The sequence below is a fragment of the Montipora foliosa genome, chromosome 12, assembly GCF_036669935.1.
Source record: "Montipora foliosa isolate CH-2021 chromosome 12, ASM3666993v2, whole genome shotgun sequence".
Classification (NCBI taxonomy): domain Eukaryota; kingdom Metazoa; phylum Cnidaria; class Anthozoa; order Scleractinia; family Acroporidae; genus Montipora; species Montipora foliosa.
In genome coordinates, this window is record NC_090880.1 from 32,627,771 (window position 1) to 32,642,787 (window position 15,017).

The 15,017-nt window shown below is 37.5% G+C and overlaps 2 protein-coding genes across 3 annotated transcripts; one reads left to right on the forward strand and one right to left on the reverse strand.

The window, feature by feature from the left end:
• Positions 1-1,958: 1,958 nt before the first annotated feature.
• LOC137978509 (damage-control phosphatase ARMT1-like) lies at positions 1,959-8,390 on the reverse strand. 2 transcript variants are annotated; one of them, XM_068825481.1, is made up of 5 exons: positions 8,254-8,390; positions 6,618-6,723; positions 5,953-6,194; positions 5,152-5,317; positions 1,959-2,988 (listed from the first exon to the last, which is right to left on the reverse strand). In XM_068825481.1, the coding sequence occupies exons 1-5, from the start codon at positions 8,322-8,324 to the stop codon at positions 2,233-2,235; spliced, it is 1,341 nt and encodes a 446-aa protein (XP_068681582.1). In that variant the 5' UTR covers positions 8,325-8,390; the 3' UTR covers positions 1,959-2,232. The 2 variants fall into 2 exon arrangements, with proteins under 2 accessions (XP_068681582.1, XP_068681583.1); XM_068825482.1 differs by having other exon boundaries at positions 8,188-8,325.
• Positions 8,378-14,959, forward strand: LOC137978511 (N-alpha-acetyltransferase 80-like). Its single transcript, XM_068825483.1, has 5 exons — positions 8,378-8,527; positions 10,586-10,731; positions 10,853-10,928; positions 11,010-11,136; positions 13,838-14,959. The coding sequence occupies exons 1-5, from the start codon at positions 8,427-8,429 to the stop codon at positions 14,225-14,227; spliced, it is 840 nt and encodes a 279-aa protein (XP_068681584.1). The 5' UTR covers positions 8,378-8,426; the 3' UTR covers positions 14,228-14,959.
• The last annotated feature ends 58 nt before the right edge of the window (positions 14,960-15,017 follow it).

Below are 15,017 nucleotides of genomic sequence, written 5' to 3' on the forward strand. Positions count from 1 at the left end.
AAAGATTTCTAGCCAGATACTCAGGAGTAGGCCTGGTGTGTGCTGTTAACGTAGATTTTGGATTTCTGAAGAAATTTTTATCATCCTAGAAAATTCGCGACAAATTTGTGCTTTCAGTTCACTGTAATCCTCCTTTCAAACAAACGTATCATGGTAAACGAGATTTATATTTGAAGATTACCTGTCCCCTCACTACTAAAGTCAAACTCTGATCTCTAAGCCAATAAGCGCATTCAAAATTTTCTCATATTACCTTATAAAAGTATGTATTTTGTTGTTTTTTTTATTGGAAAAAAAAGGCTTTTTCTGCTTATATGAAAAATATGTTTTCTCTTCCGACCTCTTCTTATGCATGATCTTCACGGAAATCACATCCTGTCCCTCAATAAAACCTAGAACAACCAGTTACAATTTGCGACAAGATGTGAAACTTTAGTCACAATTTCACAAATTTCAGTCGGAAAATCATTGCGCCGCGTTGTGTTGTGTTGTCAGCGGTTTAGAAAAAATAATAATAAAACAATTGAGGGAACGGAGTCGTGCATGTAACATTGCTGCTGAATTACGATTGTAACTCATACTTTCAGATTAAAAGAAAATTCATGGTGAGAAACAAAAGCAAAAGTAGTGGCACAGTGACAACTGCTAACCCTTCTGTTTTGAAAGAGCAAAGGTGAAAACAAATTGCAAATTTGTGGCTTCTCCAGATACTTATTTGCAAAGGGAAAAATTCAGTTGCAAATGCGACTATCGGTCGCAATTTCGAGCCCTGCATGCATAAATAATGCACTTAATAAAAGTACTCTCTGCATCTGATCTAAATGCAGTGTAAATGGCTGTGATTTATTTTTCTTTCAGGAAACAGATGTCTTTCAATTTGAGATGGATGAATCTCAATTGTCAAATGTACTCTCAAGCATTGGTGAAATAGAAAAGAAGCTCACTAATTATGCACAGTAACCTTCAGAACACCAAAGTTATAATGCTCACATCTTTATTCTTGGTAACTTCCTCCTCATCCCTAAAAAAGATTATACATGTGTAAAATGCTCAAATGATTTGAAGATCTGAAGCCTTCAGTTTCACTGACTCTATAATATATTATGAGGCATCTTTCAGCAACTGAGTTTCTCACTTTCACAGTTGAGAAGTACTTGCTTGTACTATAGTTAACCTTTTTTCCAATAATGCTTCTGGCAGAATATAACTTTAACTTGAAAACTGAAGGTCTTGAGTGGCTCTTAATTCACTACTGTTATCTTAATGCTATTTAATCAGGGTGCAACAAAAACGGTGTCCACTTGCCCCAGACAAGTGATTTTAGCCAATGGACAAGTGGGTTGTCAATCTTACTTGTCCTTTGGACAAGTGGATTGGATCTTCAGAAAATAATTTTAAAAAACAAGGTGCTTAAATGTTTAAGGGGAGAAATTAGTACACAGTTAAGTTTTTGCAAGTGTAAAAACGATCGCTTTTTGCAAAAGTAACTTAGAAGTTGGAAATGAAATGAGTTGAGTACTTACGGTTTATCCGTCATTTTATTTCAATGCGTACTGAAACGGGCCTGGGACTCGTTTGGGGGTATCGATTTGTGCATTTATTAATAAACCCTCTTCGTTGCTGTCAGCACATGCACGATATGGCTGATCAGCGAAGCATAAAAGGCTATTTTGGTGTTCCGGTAAAGCAGCTGAAGAGAAAAGCAAAACCTTCAGCAGAAAAGGCTAAGGCGAAGGAGAAGAAAAAGCAATCTAACAGCCCAACGGTTCAAGTTCGAAAGTTCCAGGAATCTTGGAAGTACACCGACACTTTAAATGCTGTGTAGATGTTCCAAAAACATTGTGACTGGGCTGAATAGTGATAAATATAACTTAAAAGGGAACTGATTCTATTTGGAACACTAGCACAAAAATAGACTACATGTCATTTCAAATCAGGTAGTTACTAGTGACAAAGAATTTAAGAGGGTTCTATCTTTATTGATATAACACAAAGCTCTTTTCAATGTTATTCTGACTCTAACTCTAACTAACTAGGAATGGCATTGTTATTATTAGGCTCAGAAATAAACAATGTACTACTGCTACTACATTCACACCATTTATGACCTTTTTAGGAAAAGAAGTAAATAAAGAAACAATAATTAACAACCTAAACCCCAGGATGTAACTCATAGCATCAAAGTTTTGTCTGTAGTTACTGCTGAATGCATTGATTTTCAGTGGACTTTCATTATGCTTTAATCGGACAAGCATACTGAATGATTGCATAACTGCCCGATGTCATCCAGTCTTTGCTTACAGCCTCAATCTTACTATCTTGACCAGGATGTAAACCAACTTGGACATCAGCTTTGAGTGTTCTCAATGAACACAAAGGTGCTGGCAAGAATCCCCAGAGAGCTTCTGTAAAAGGTGTTGTGTGGGGCCACTTACGATCACTAACCAACTTTCGATAATTCAGGTCACCTTTGAAAAACACCACTTTGGCTTTAGCGAGATCTTCATACAGTTCAGGGGCAGTGGTTTTCATTTCACTGTAATCTTGTGCCATGGTCCAGAACTTGTGGCTTTGAAGGACAAACGATCCTTCCTGTATCCGCTGAAGCCAGCATTCCCCAAGCTTTGACAGAAATTCATTTGAAGATGATTTCATCTCTTCCAGCATCCAAAAAAGATCTTTCTTACTGGCATCAGAAACAAACCAGGGGATTTGTTTGGTGTGAAAGTGAATGTGTTCAGCTAATTTTGCATGTAACAAGAATTCAGCAAAACACAAATCAGTGAATAATTCAAACCCTGAGTTGTCGAGAACAAAGTCAATCCTGTTGTTTCCAGTCTTGTGAACTGTATTCCAAACATCTTCTAAGTTGTCAACAATAATCTTCTCTTTCATTTGCTGTAGATGAGCTGTCTTGCCAGCTCCGTCCACCGTCTGGATTTCTCCACTAGAGATTGAAAGATCACAACGGTTTCCCCACAAACAAAACTAAATGTAAAAGAACAGAACTTTTCAAGTCAATTAATCAATCAATCAATCATTGTCAATATGTTACTTAGGCAGGTATTATTGATAAAGTCGCAGTCTAAGAGCACTCTAAAAACTAAACTGTAAGTACCATAATTCTATATTGTAAGCGTAAGTGATACCAAAATCCATTTTTTCCTTCCACAAGCCCATTTTTTGAAAACATAAACCTTATTCCAAAATGGCTGCCATTTTAGTGTTCTTTTGTTTTCTTGCAAATTGGCCCTTTTGGCCTGGCTTTCAAACGCAAAATTCTAAAGAATATTTAACCTTGAACAAAGCCAAAAGGGACAATCTGCAATCAAACAAAAGAATACTAAAATGGTGGCCATTTTAGAATTAGGTGTATTATCTTCCTCCACTTTCAAGTTATATGTCAAAAATGAGGGCGAGTGTTTCATCAGTGGTTTTGGAACACTGAGAAACATGACAGTACAACGCCGTAGGCGGAGTGCTTTTAATAATCTTATGGTTTTGAGGTGTTTGGAACCCCTGATGACACACGAAGCACAAGTTTTTGACATCACTTCTCACCTTATTTTTACTAAATGTGAGTGTAATGAGATGATCTTTTGTTTTATCAGACAAGTTATAGTAATTTGTAAAGAAATGAATATTCAATATTTGGGTGAGTTTAAAAGGTAGAACTTTTGAATAAGTTTACATAATAGGGCATGATGGAGAACAAGTCAGAATCACATTGTTTTTGCCTGCCAAAATTGTCTGCCAGGAAAGTGATTTGGTCAATGAGGCCATTCCAGTATAAAATAGTATAATAATGATGATGATGATGATGATGATGATGATGATGATGATGATAATAATTTGGACTGAGAACATTTTCGCCGAATGGCTGAGGTACGAAAAGGTACAAATGCTGGATTAAGATTGCGGTGGACTTTTCAAGACTCCGAAGTACACAAGGTTCAAGCCTTGAGTGCGGTGGACTTTTCAAGGACAACCAAGTACAAGGTTCAAGCCTTGTGTGTAGACTTTGCTGAAATGGATGCTCTTTTGCTGAACTATTGGGTGTCCAAATTTGTTTTTATCCTCTGGATGCTAATGATAAGAGAGGTACTGTGAAAGTTTTTTGTCGAATAGTTGGCAAATTTAAAATACATAATTTGTGTGCGAGTAGTTTATTTTTGTTTTTTTTGGAAGGTTTATTAGCATAAAGGTTCATTTAAAGTCAAGTGTCTTGATCAGATTTTGAACAAACTCAGGCATTTCTTGATCAGTAGTTTCACTGGGTATCAAGATTCATGCACCTGAGCAAAATAAGGCACTCCCATTGGCCAATAGCCTTATAAATTATTAATGAGCTTGAGAAGTACCCTTTCTTAGAAGTGAACAATTTTTTTGGGATAAATTTGACTCTCATTTTTGAGCCAATATATTTAACCTGAAAGATATCTGCACATGAAATGGAAAGGATAACATTTTAGCTTGCTGGTACCTTTTAAAACTTCCTTATTTATACTGTGTCTCTCCATGTTTATATTTACAGATGCATGCATGGGTAGAGTTGTGCATTTGCAGGTGTTGATAAGTGCGCAAAATAATGACAATTTGTTGAGAAATAATAACAAAAATGATTTCTCATTTTAAAGATAATCATTTAGTTTTTCAAAACAACAATGAATGTTTGGCAAATGAACAAAGGTTTCTGTGACAAACGGGGCCAATGACAAGTAATGTAAAGAACTGTCAGGGCTTTACCATCATATTAGTTTAAGGAGTTAAACTGTGCTTCAACTCCTCGCTTTTGTTTAAATTCACCCAACTACAAGCATAACTGATGATCCAAGAGCGATGTTGCCCAGAAATAAAGACAGAACTCAAGATCTTTCTACGGCAAAAAGTGATCAAGGCGTAAAGAACAAGAAAGACAAATAACATCTCATAGAATATCATGGACTCAGGGCTTTTTTTAATGTGTGCATGTTTGTAGTGTTCTGTGTGCATCCATTATTGATTGACAAAGCATCTAATGTACATAAGGTTCCACTCAATTTTCTAATGCACCTTTGTGCCCAGATATCTTCAACCCTATGAGCATTACCTGGGACTAATGATAACCCTACTTCAAAAGACATGGCAAAAAGCAATAAAAGCTCTACATACCTGGAGGAAAATGTCAAAAACACTTTTTACATTTACTCGATCGTCAACAAGAGGAGTGACTATGGTATGGCAAAGGAACTGAGCCAGGGATATGGCAGCATTTTGAAGTTCTTTGAAAGAAGTTTGCTTTTGCTCTTCAAAAGGATCAAAGCACTGGTGAAGTTTGCTGAAAGAAAATTACAATTTTTGCTTCATGGTTTTAAAATAGAAATGTTAAATCAGCAACTTAAGTTACCAATTCAAATTTTTTTTTACTCTTGCACGCTGATTGGCTAATTTTTATTGTCAGCAAGCGGACAGACACATAAATTTATAATATTATTTATGTGAGAATGATGCGATATTGCTTGCGTCAGACTAAAGTTTCTTGCATTTTTGTCTCGTGTTCTTCTCGTGTTTTGACTTAATTTTGACCCCTCTGCCTTTTTGTTATTGTAAAAAACAAATTGATGTCAGTTTTTCATGCGTCTGTCCTGTTTTTGATCATGAATTTCGTCATAACATTGTCAAAGTAGTCTGCGGATCCACTCGCCTATCTCCTCGTGGATCCACAGCTACTTTGGCAGTGTTATAATGAAATTCATGATCAATAACAGGACAGACGCATGAAAAACTGACATCAATTTGTTAAATTGCAAGTAAATGTAGCTTAGTAATGGCACATCTTTTGTTCTGATCAATGTAGCAATAGCTCACAATGTAAAGGACAACTTGCTAAACCCATTGATAACAAATTCACTAATGAAAAAAGTAGTGCGGCATAAAATAATAATTATCCCTTTTACATTCAGCTTTATTGACCTGGAAATAAATGCCTCATAAATCTTGCGATACATGTAGCATTCCACCACAAGCCATGGCCCACTGAAGGAGGAGGCCATCTTGTCTTTATCCAGCAGTGATTTGCTTTTTGTGATAGTGTCATTCCAGATGCTCGCATCTGGTTGGTCATCTTCAATAAGTGTGAGTGGTTTGTCAGTTTTGATCTCGTAACGCAGTTTAGACAGTTTAGCTAACACTTCCTTGCTATCCTCCATAAGTTCCTTGAAAAGTGAAAAAATGTAGTTTAGTCTTCTGTCAGAAACACCACTCCCAACATGACAATCAATTGACCACAAACCGATTTCTAGTGAGCACTCATCATAATCTTAAAAGTAAGGCATGGGACTACCTATAAAAGTTTACGTAAACATTTTATTCACCTCAATGAGACAAAGTGGCCACACAATAGATAATTTCTTTTTACAATTTTTATTGTATCTAAGATAAGTTTTAGAGCCAAGCGTGACCTCTTAGAATCCAATGAAATTTTATCTGGAGTCAGTAGCAGGTGATCTCTATACATTTCTAAAGTCTTCCTTGAAATAATTTGAATGGGGTCTCCCACTTTGTTCATTTTTTGACCTGAAGCCTGTCTCTTTCCTGGAACATTATAATAACCCTTTTAACACTGGTTATAAGGCAACCTGTTGATTTTCTTCAGAAAATGCCGATGCCTGACGGTGTACCAAGTCAATAACCTTGGTTAGAATTACTGGCAGCCTATCACGAATTGTGAGATAAGCAAAGGACCTGAAACAGAAAAAAAAACAATATTATTGAATGGAAGGTTATTATGGGAAATGTAATGAAGCAAAATATGAAAGTGGTTAGGTAATCAGGGAGCACAAGATACTATCACTTGCACAGATATGTTCTGGGATACCATCATAGTTCCTGCTTCATGAGAAAACTGTACATGATAACATACCAGTTTTGAAAATGATAGCTCATTTAATTATTTCTTGTGGCCAACTTATAAGCCTGCTAAGTAGTGCTAAATATTGATATCGAAAATTGATGAAAATCAAATGGTGAAAGAGTTGTGAGTATTGATTTTCATTGATTTCAATCAACTGTTGTCGATTATATCAATTGTCATCAGTAGTCGTTTTGAAAAGTGACTATAGAACTGTGACAAGGTCTCTTAGAATGTGTCCCAGTTGTCCCTTAGAGCCCACCACTCTGAATGCTTCTCCTCTGTCACCATTTCTTTTCCCCAAGGATAAAAGATTCTCCTGTCTTTACTACAAATGGGCATTCATGGTGGTCCTTCATAGACTCCAAAACAGTTGTTTTCTTCCATTTTCGGAAGGTGTGAAGCACCGTAAGCATGATCCTTGTGTGTGAAGTGCGCGAGCCTCACACACCCATAGGGTGTGTGAGGCGAGAAAAGCAAAAAATACGACTGTTTTGCAGTCTGGGTCTTTCACTACACCCTCTGTCAATAGGAAATTTATTTCAAGACTTTAGTCCACACAAATAGCGGATGCTTTGAAATGACGTATCGCCTTACAAAATGTCATAAGAATCCATAAATTGCTCATTTATTAAAAACGATGATAATCGCTGAATGTAAAAAAAATCATTTTGAATTTTATCAATTCAAGGGAGACGGCGTGGTCTTGGGTGGTTAGGGCGTTGGGTTTGCATGCGGTTGCCCCGGGTTCAAATCCCATTTTTACCTCTGGTTTGGATTTGTTTCTGGTTGTCCTGGATTCAACTCTACCACGCTTTGTAAATAGTCAACTGGTTGCCTCCTGCCAGTTGGGCTTTTAATCATGTTTCTATCACATTATTAAAAGTGGGGTGCCTGTGAACTAGCTTGATGGCTAAATGCACCTCCAATATAAACAAAGCATTAATTCTATTTAATCAATAAAATCAGTTAATATATCCGATTAATTTTTATTGATTACATTGATTATATCGATTGCTTCGCGATGATCTATTTTCTAATTCATTGATTGAGCAGGTATTAATGCAGATTAATGCAGTGCCAAAAGTGACATCCGGTTTTAAAGAGTAGTGTTCAGAACATTTTGCATCCTACGCTATCTTGTGTGTTCAATTAATACAACAGTGTATTTCTGACTTCTTGTGTGTTTACTGAACTTTCTCCACACGGCCCACCCAGACTAGCTTTGCCACTTGCGGAAAATGGGAGATCACACCCAATAAAGATTAATCAGTTATTGATTAATTTATCATTGTCACCTTAACCCTTGATGATGGCCAGGTTAAAACAATTTCAAGTAAATCACAATGGATAACGATTTTTACCCTTCATCTTTTGCCGATAACGGTTCTGGCCTTTTTCTGGACATGTTGCGGTCCTCTTTGCAACGTTGCATCAGAAGTTTGAGACACTTCACGTACTCTTACACAACCAATTGGTATTGTTATTGTGATACAAGTCACTGAGAGACTGGTGAGAGTTGGCGACAGTCATATAGATGCAGGACCTTGAATTTGTCGCTTTGCGAACTCGCCCTGAACTCCTGGAAGAGACGGCCATTCTTTTAAACACTGTCTGGCCCAGAAGTTTGAATTATAGGTACAAAATTTATTGACATTTGAGTGTTTAACTAATTATAATGTACCTTCATATCATAGGGACATTTCATTTATAATCCGACCCCCCTATGGATGAGGTCCATCAGAATGCCACTGGTAGGAATCTTTTTCAAAGGCACCGACAAAAAAGTGAAGGGGTAGGAAAGGTTTTTTCAAAGGGTTCCGACAAAAATTAGACCAGTAGGAATCTAATCATCCATGGGGTGGGGGGGGGGGGGGGGGAGGAGGGGTTCGGATTATAAATGGAATATCCCGTTATTATCATATCATACATCTTTGCTAGCTTGGTGTAACTAATATCTCCGAGCATTTACCCTCCCAACCATGATACACCACAGAAGACAGACCACAACACCGGGAACTACATGCCCTACTCTTTGCGACAAGTGTGCAGGTTCTTTTACGTCCCACAGGATTATGAACATTGAAGGGTTGTGAGACGGGACCTCCGGCTTATCGTCCTTATCCGAGAAGACTAGAGAGTCTAACCATTTGCAGATGTAATTACAAAGGCAGCACTTTCTCCTCAGTTATTTAAAGACCCTGAGTGTTGGTCTGGCCGGAGTTGAACTCACGACCTCCCGCGTGACAGCCCGGTGCTCAACCAACTGAGCCACCGGTGTGCGGTCACTGCAGCCATGTGCAAGTTGGTGGAAAGAACAATAGCGAAAATTGACTCTATTATTATGCAAAACTTTAGCTGCAGTTTTCTATTGGTTATCACGTGAGTGCAACCAAAGAATGTCAATGTAACTCCTATTTAAGGGGCAAGATTGTTTAAATTCCCAAAGGAAAGGTAATGCTCCTTCTGTGCAAGGTGGCCCCACCCCATTCTGACTTTACATTGGTTGGGGTTTAGAAACTAATGGACACATCGCTTTTTGTGCAACATCAATAGATTTATCAAGATAGAATAGTTGATGCAAAAACAGGCAAAAGAAAAAAAAAGTGTATTCTTTTAGATTCAGCAAACATTCTTCGTAAGATGAAGAATGTTTTCCTTCAAGGCCTGGCTGATAACCCAAGCCCCAAGTGTCTCTTTACGCATTGGCAGAATGTTACCTCTGCCCCGTTGTACTTGCATTTGCATGTGGCCTTGCCATGTTGATGGAGGGCTTTGTCAATGATCACCTTTTTGACTGTGTGTAGTCAATTTGATACCCATGAATATTTGCTACATGCCCAGGTTGCAATAATTATTTTTTGTAAACAATCATTATTGTTATAGTAAGAGGAATCTTTTTTCAAGCTCAACAGCGCTCATGATATCTAGTTGTCATAGTTTTTAAAGCCTCATATGTCTAATATAAATGTTTTTTCTTTGCTGATATAAATGTCTTCATCTTAAGCAAACATGTTCTGCCATTTATTTTAATGGACTATACAAATTTAAAAAAAAATTAACCAAAAGTGTCATTTTGACCCTTGATCAGACAGGTTTCTATCTCGACATTAAGTCAGAAACTGCTTTGAAAAGCAAAGCAGGTTATTGATGTCATCTCAGGGATAGAACAATGCCTGTAATAATCTAGCTGTGGAATAAATGACTGCCAAATTTTTTCAGGTTAAAGCTATTTTTCCAGCCCTTTTAGGACCTTAAACCCAAGAAGTTGATGTGCAATGTATGTTTTATTTTACTAAAATTTGATGTTTGCAAATAAAACAATAATTATTACAAAATGTGGTTAAGGACACTTACAGTGTGATGCGCCTTACCGTGGCCACCTAACAAAGTTTTTGAAACTTATACTCCAATCAGGGTGTGCAAATTTGATTGACAGTCACCCCTCCTTGCAAAGTTCGCACGGTTGTAAGTTGAACACCATTGCATGGGTTGTTGAGTTGACGTACTTACACGTAGTTGTCAAATGTGAAAGTTTGTTGGGTGGCCACGGTAAGGCCCCGTTGTACTGTAAGTTTTTGTTATTAGTTTCTGTAAATTTATGAAAAAATATTAAGGGTAGAAGTTAACCATCAAGTTCAAAATTTTCTTAATTTCCGTAACCTCTTCTCAATTCTTTTGTTTTGTCCAAATTAGGCTTCATTATTTAGCTGAAAGTAGAGATGACTTTCCCTACTCTTTCATTCTCCTTCAAAAAGATCAGGGAAATCGCACAAAAGTCATTGGTCATGTCAGACTTAACAGGGTTCTTGGTAAACCAACTGCAACTTTTCTGACTTGTGGTAAGTGTACAAAATTTGCCTCTCAAAATTATTGCCCCGGTGAAAAGCTTGGGTCTTTCTATTCTGTATTTAGTATTGAATATCTTGACATCATTTTTTTATGTTATGTTTATCATACAAGTTATTATAGAAGAGGACCTGAGAGGATGTGGACTGGGAAAAAAACTGATGGAGATGACGGAGAAAAATGCCATGGAGTAAGTGATTTTGTAGCCTTTTCACCAATTTTGCTGCTGTCCCCAGTTTTTTTACTGACTGTGTGCCTTTTTGTGTTGAAGGTTAGGCTGCACATCCATATATCTCTCAACCTATCAAAAATGCAAGTTCTATGAACATCTGGGTTACCACTACTGTTCCCAAGTTACTCCAGTGAAAACATGCTCTGATGTTTTCACTTCCTCTCAGGTAAGATATTTTTCAGTCCAAAACAAGGACAGATCCAGTTGAAATAGCAGTGTATATTAATGAAATTGATTTGATTGATTGGGCTGAGGTGTTGTATAGACCGAATGCATAAATGGAGGGCAAAAATGTATTCTTTTGTTTATATAGTGCTAATTAGACTCACTAGCCTCGCTCTCAAGCAACATTTGTTTTGTATTTTGTACATGCATACGAGGCTAGTGAGTCTAATTAGCACGTAAACAAAAGAATATTTTTTTTGGCCGCCATTTATGCATTCGGTCTATTGTATTGGTATGTGTGTTAGATCCTTGTCCTTAGTCTCTCTCCATCTGGAACCTAGGGACATACATGATAGCTAGGTATGATATGAGTGGAAGCTCAGTAAGTAACCCTTATGCTGTTACAACTGCTGACAACTGTACACAAGGATTGTTGACTGCTTGAAAGCTACAAGACCCAGTTTGTGTGGAATATATGACTGGAAAGTGAACTGTGACTAGCCCAACTGTGGGTAGAAGGAAACACTGTTTGTAAATGCTTGCAAAACTAGGCTAAGTGAAGGTGTAAATGATGATATACAGCAACAAAGCAACAAAAAAATTGAATTAAAGAATGAAATGATTAAGTAGTAGAAGTCAACTTAGAAGCATTTTGTGACACAACATGCAACATTGACACTCACATTTAACATGCTCTGTTAACATGTTTAGATCTTACATGTACATACTCTGACTAGCAATGTACTCCTAGGACTGGGTGAGGTGGGGATAGCCCTGCCATGCACAAGCATTTTATTTTTGAGCTTGGATTTACCATATCCCTGTTTCATGCTTCATGACAGTGAAACTGGGATGAATGCCTACTGTTTTATCCCTGGATTCCTGGTGCAGCTTATTTAATTGACTGGGTGAGGTGGGGATAGCCCTGCCGTGCACAAGCATTTTATTTTTGAGCTTGGATTTACAATATCCCTGTTTCATGCTTCATGGCAGTGAAACTGGGATGAATGCCTACTGTTTTATCCCTGGATTCCTGGTGTAGCTTAACCTGAGAAATATATGGCCTATTTTATAGTGTGGTGTTCTCCTGGATATCCCTGAAGTCCTTTAAAAATGACTTTAACCCTTTAACTCCTGTGGGGTTCCCCATTTACGAGTAAAATCGTCTGGCGTTAGACAGAGTAAAATCTATAAGTCTCATTGGCCCTTACAGGAGTGAAAGGGTTTAACCCATTCACCCCTAAACCGGCCTAAACCGGCCATACTTAGTATTTTACTCTGTCTAACGCCAGACGATTTTACTCGTTAATGGGGACAGGAGTCAATGGGTTAAAACCTTGATTTTAAAAAGACACCTGTTTATTTTAACTGGAATTTTCCTATTTTATGGTCCGTCCATTACTAACTTTAAGATCTTGAGACTGCCAGAACGAGGAGAAAATGACGTCCAAGGCTCACTAGTTTAAGAATGCAATGTGTGTGTACACTGCAGAATTAATATGCAGCATGGTAGTTTTGGGCTTTCAAACTTTTAAACTCGCGTTTTGCATGTATAATAAGCTGCATTTACACGCTGAGATTTTAAGCTAGTGGGCCTTTGACGTCACTTTTCTCTGGATCCAACCCTCTGAGGTCCAATTGGTCAGTTCTTAACATCAGTAATGGCAGCCCATGAAATTCAAAACTTACCTGCCCATGAAATTCAAAACTTACTTGCAAAGTAAATGGCCTTTGTATAAAAATCAAAGCTCAAAATTTTGCCAGTTAGGTGTTCAGGAAACACACTTTCAAAATCTGAAGAAAAAAAGGAAGTGATATTTTATCACAGGGGCACTTTAAAACCTTTCCAGTCCTATATTGTCAAGTTATGGCAGAACTATACAACAAGGATATCTCCAGTGGGTCATGGAATGATAATAATAATATTATTATTTCCTAGTCCTTAATTAAGTGATTACTACAGTTATAATGTTCGGTCAGCTGTTGCATCACAGAATACAGTCTTTGCAGACACCTACAATCCTGGTCAAAACTGTTGGGACAGTTCTTGCTTTTCCCCCTTTCCCCATCACAACGTTGATTTTTCACGCTCTCCGAAATCAAGATCCATTCATCGATTGCTCGTATGTTTCAACATTGTATGGGGGAAGGGAGGTGCGAAGAAAGGCAGCAAAAGGAGAGCACGCGTTGCTCATATAAGGATGGAAGCATGTACAGTAAATTGTCTACTTTTCACCCAAAATGGTATATTTAACAATACATTATTCCATGAGCGCGCGTTGGATATGAGATGATAGATAGCCAACAAGGCGCATAGTACCGAGTTGGCTATAATCATCTCATATCCAACAAGTGCGAGTGGAATAATTGTTTTATTAAAAATGCCCCCAAAATATAGAAAACTAGACTATAATAAAAATAAAATGGCCCAAAAAATCACACATATGCTTGCCGTGTTTGTAGATCATGGTATAATGGCTCATAACCCATGATGGCTCAGCCGATCAAAACTCTCGAATTGCATTATCCAATGATACAGTTTTTAATTATAATTGTTATCAATATATTAATGTATACTGGGTACCTATTGTACTTTTCAATTATGACAAGAATAGACAATGCTATACCAAATTGAACAGGCATTTTGTGTGATGTTTTGGTATTTCCTGTTTAGTTTTTCTTCCACAATGCTATTTTTGCAGATTGCAGTACTGGATGGTCAACAATCTAGTGCAATAAGGAAGGATCATGGAATTTCTTGCAAAGTTGGGGATCTAGTACAGTTTAGCAGCCCTGTGGTCAAGAAAGACAATAATAATTATTATCATTCATGTTTGAAAAGTGCACAAACAAGTATTCATAATAATTATCATAATTGCGGGCTAAACTCCGCAACAATTCAGGTCACAAATGAACAGAATATTAATTCCAACAACAGCCAGCAATCTTTGCCACCACTGGATACAATGGTTGCTATGAATGTTCCCCCAAGACCCCCTCCTCCTCCTCCTATTATAAAGCAACCACCAAATCCACAGTACAATAGAACCTTTCATGGAAGTCCATTTTGGATGATGAAAGATCTGCACTAATCATGGAAGATTGTTAATCACTCACTGAAAAACTCACTGAAAATGTCCTCAGAAGAAGAGAAAACTGTTTGGACTAATCAAGACAACAAGGCTGAGGTTGCCGAAACTTCTCAGAACTTTCCCTGAAGGAAACACTGAGTTTTTGTTGAAAGTGTTTGACTGTCATGACAGCAAAAAAAAATTTCTTGATGCACACTGGCACACAAATTTACTATGGTTTCAAGGGCATTACCTTGGTGATGTGCAAGTTGAGAGTTCAAGTTGAGAGTTCAAGTTGTTGTTTCCCTAGATCCTAGGGAGTTGCTGAGCCTTCTCTAATTATCGGAAAATATATTTCAGTTGGGAGGTACAAAAAATACTTGTGGTTAGTGTTCTAAAATAAATTTGTAAGTACCGGTTTTGTTTTGCAGAAGGGTAATTGGGACCCACTGAGCGAAAAATTGCATTGCTGTTTTAAACAACCAGTGTGTCTGGGGCGGATGAGGTTGTTGTGAGTTAAATTTGCCCTTTTTATGGGCATGTTTCTGACAGCTGAGTGAACAGTAAGCACTCCTTGTGACAATATACTGTTGTGTGTTCTCAAGTAACAACACCCAGATTGACATTTAAGTATGCAATCGAATAATCAGAGACGATAACGTTGCGTGTCCTTGTGCCGTATGCTAGAAATGTAGAGATCTGTACACCCTAATTCTTGTGAGGTCGTGATTAAAAAACGAATCTTTAAACACATCAATCGTCACAGATTTTCAGGGTGTCCTATACGGTACGAATTTTCTCTGAAATGTTT

Bases quoted from the DNA above. Each gene is read 5' to 3' on its own strand.
- LOC137978509 (XM_068825481.1), bottom strand. From the start codon at position 8,324: ATGCAACGTTGCAAAGAGGACCGCAACATGTCCAGAAAAAGGCCAGAA. The intron at 6,195-6,617 runs GTTGCCTTATAA...TCACTTTTCAAG, and splicing joins TTTCTGAAGAAAATCAACAG to GAACTTATGGAGGATAGCAA. The intron at 2,989-5,151 runs GTATGTAGAGCT...TTTTACATTTAG, and splicing joins TTTTTGACATTTTCCTCCAG to TTTTGTTTGTGGGGAAACCG.
- LOC137978511 (XM_068825483.1), top strand. From the start codon at position 8,427: ATGCAGGACCTTGAATTTGTCGCTTTGCGAACTCGCCCTGAACTCCTG. The intron at 10,732-10,852 runs GTAAGTGTACAA...TTATCATACAAG, and splicing joins TGCAACTTTTCTGACTTGTG to TTATTATAGAAGAGGACCTG. The intron at 10,929-11,009 runs GTAAGTGATTTT...TTTGTGTTGAAG, and splicing joins ACGGAGAAAAATGCCATGGA to GTTAGGCTGCACATCCATAT.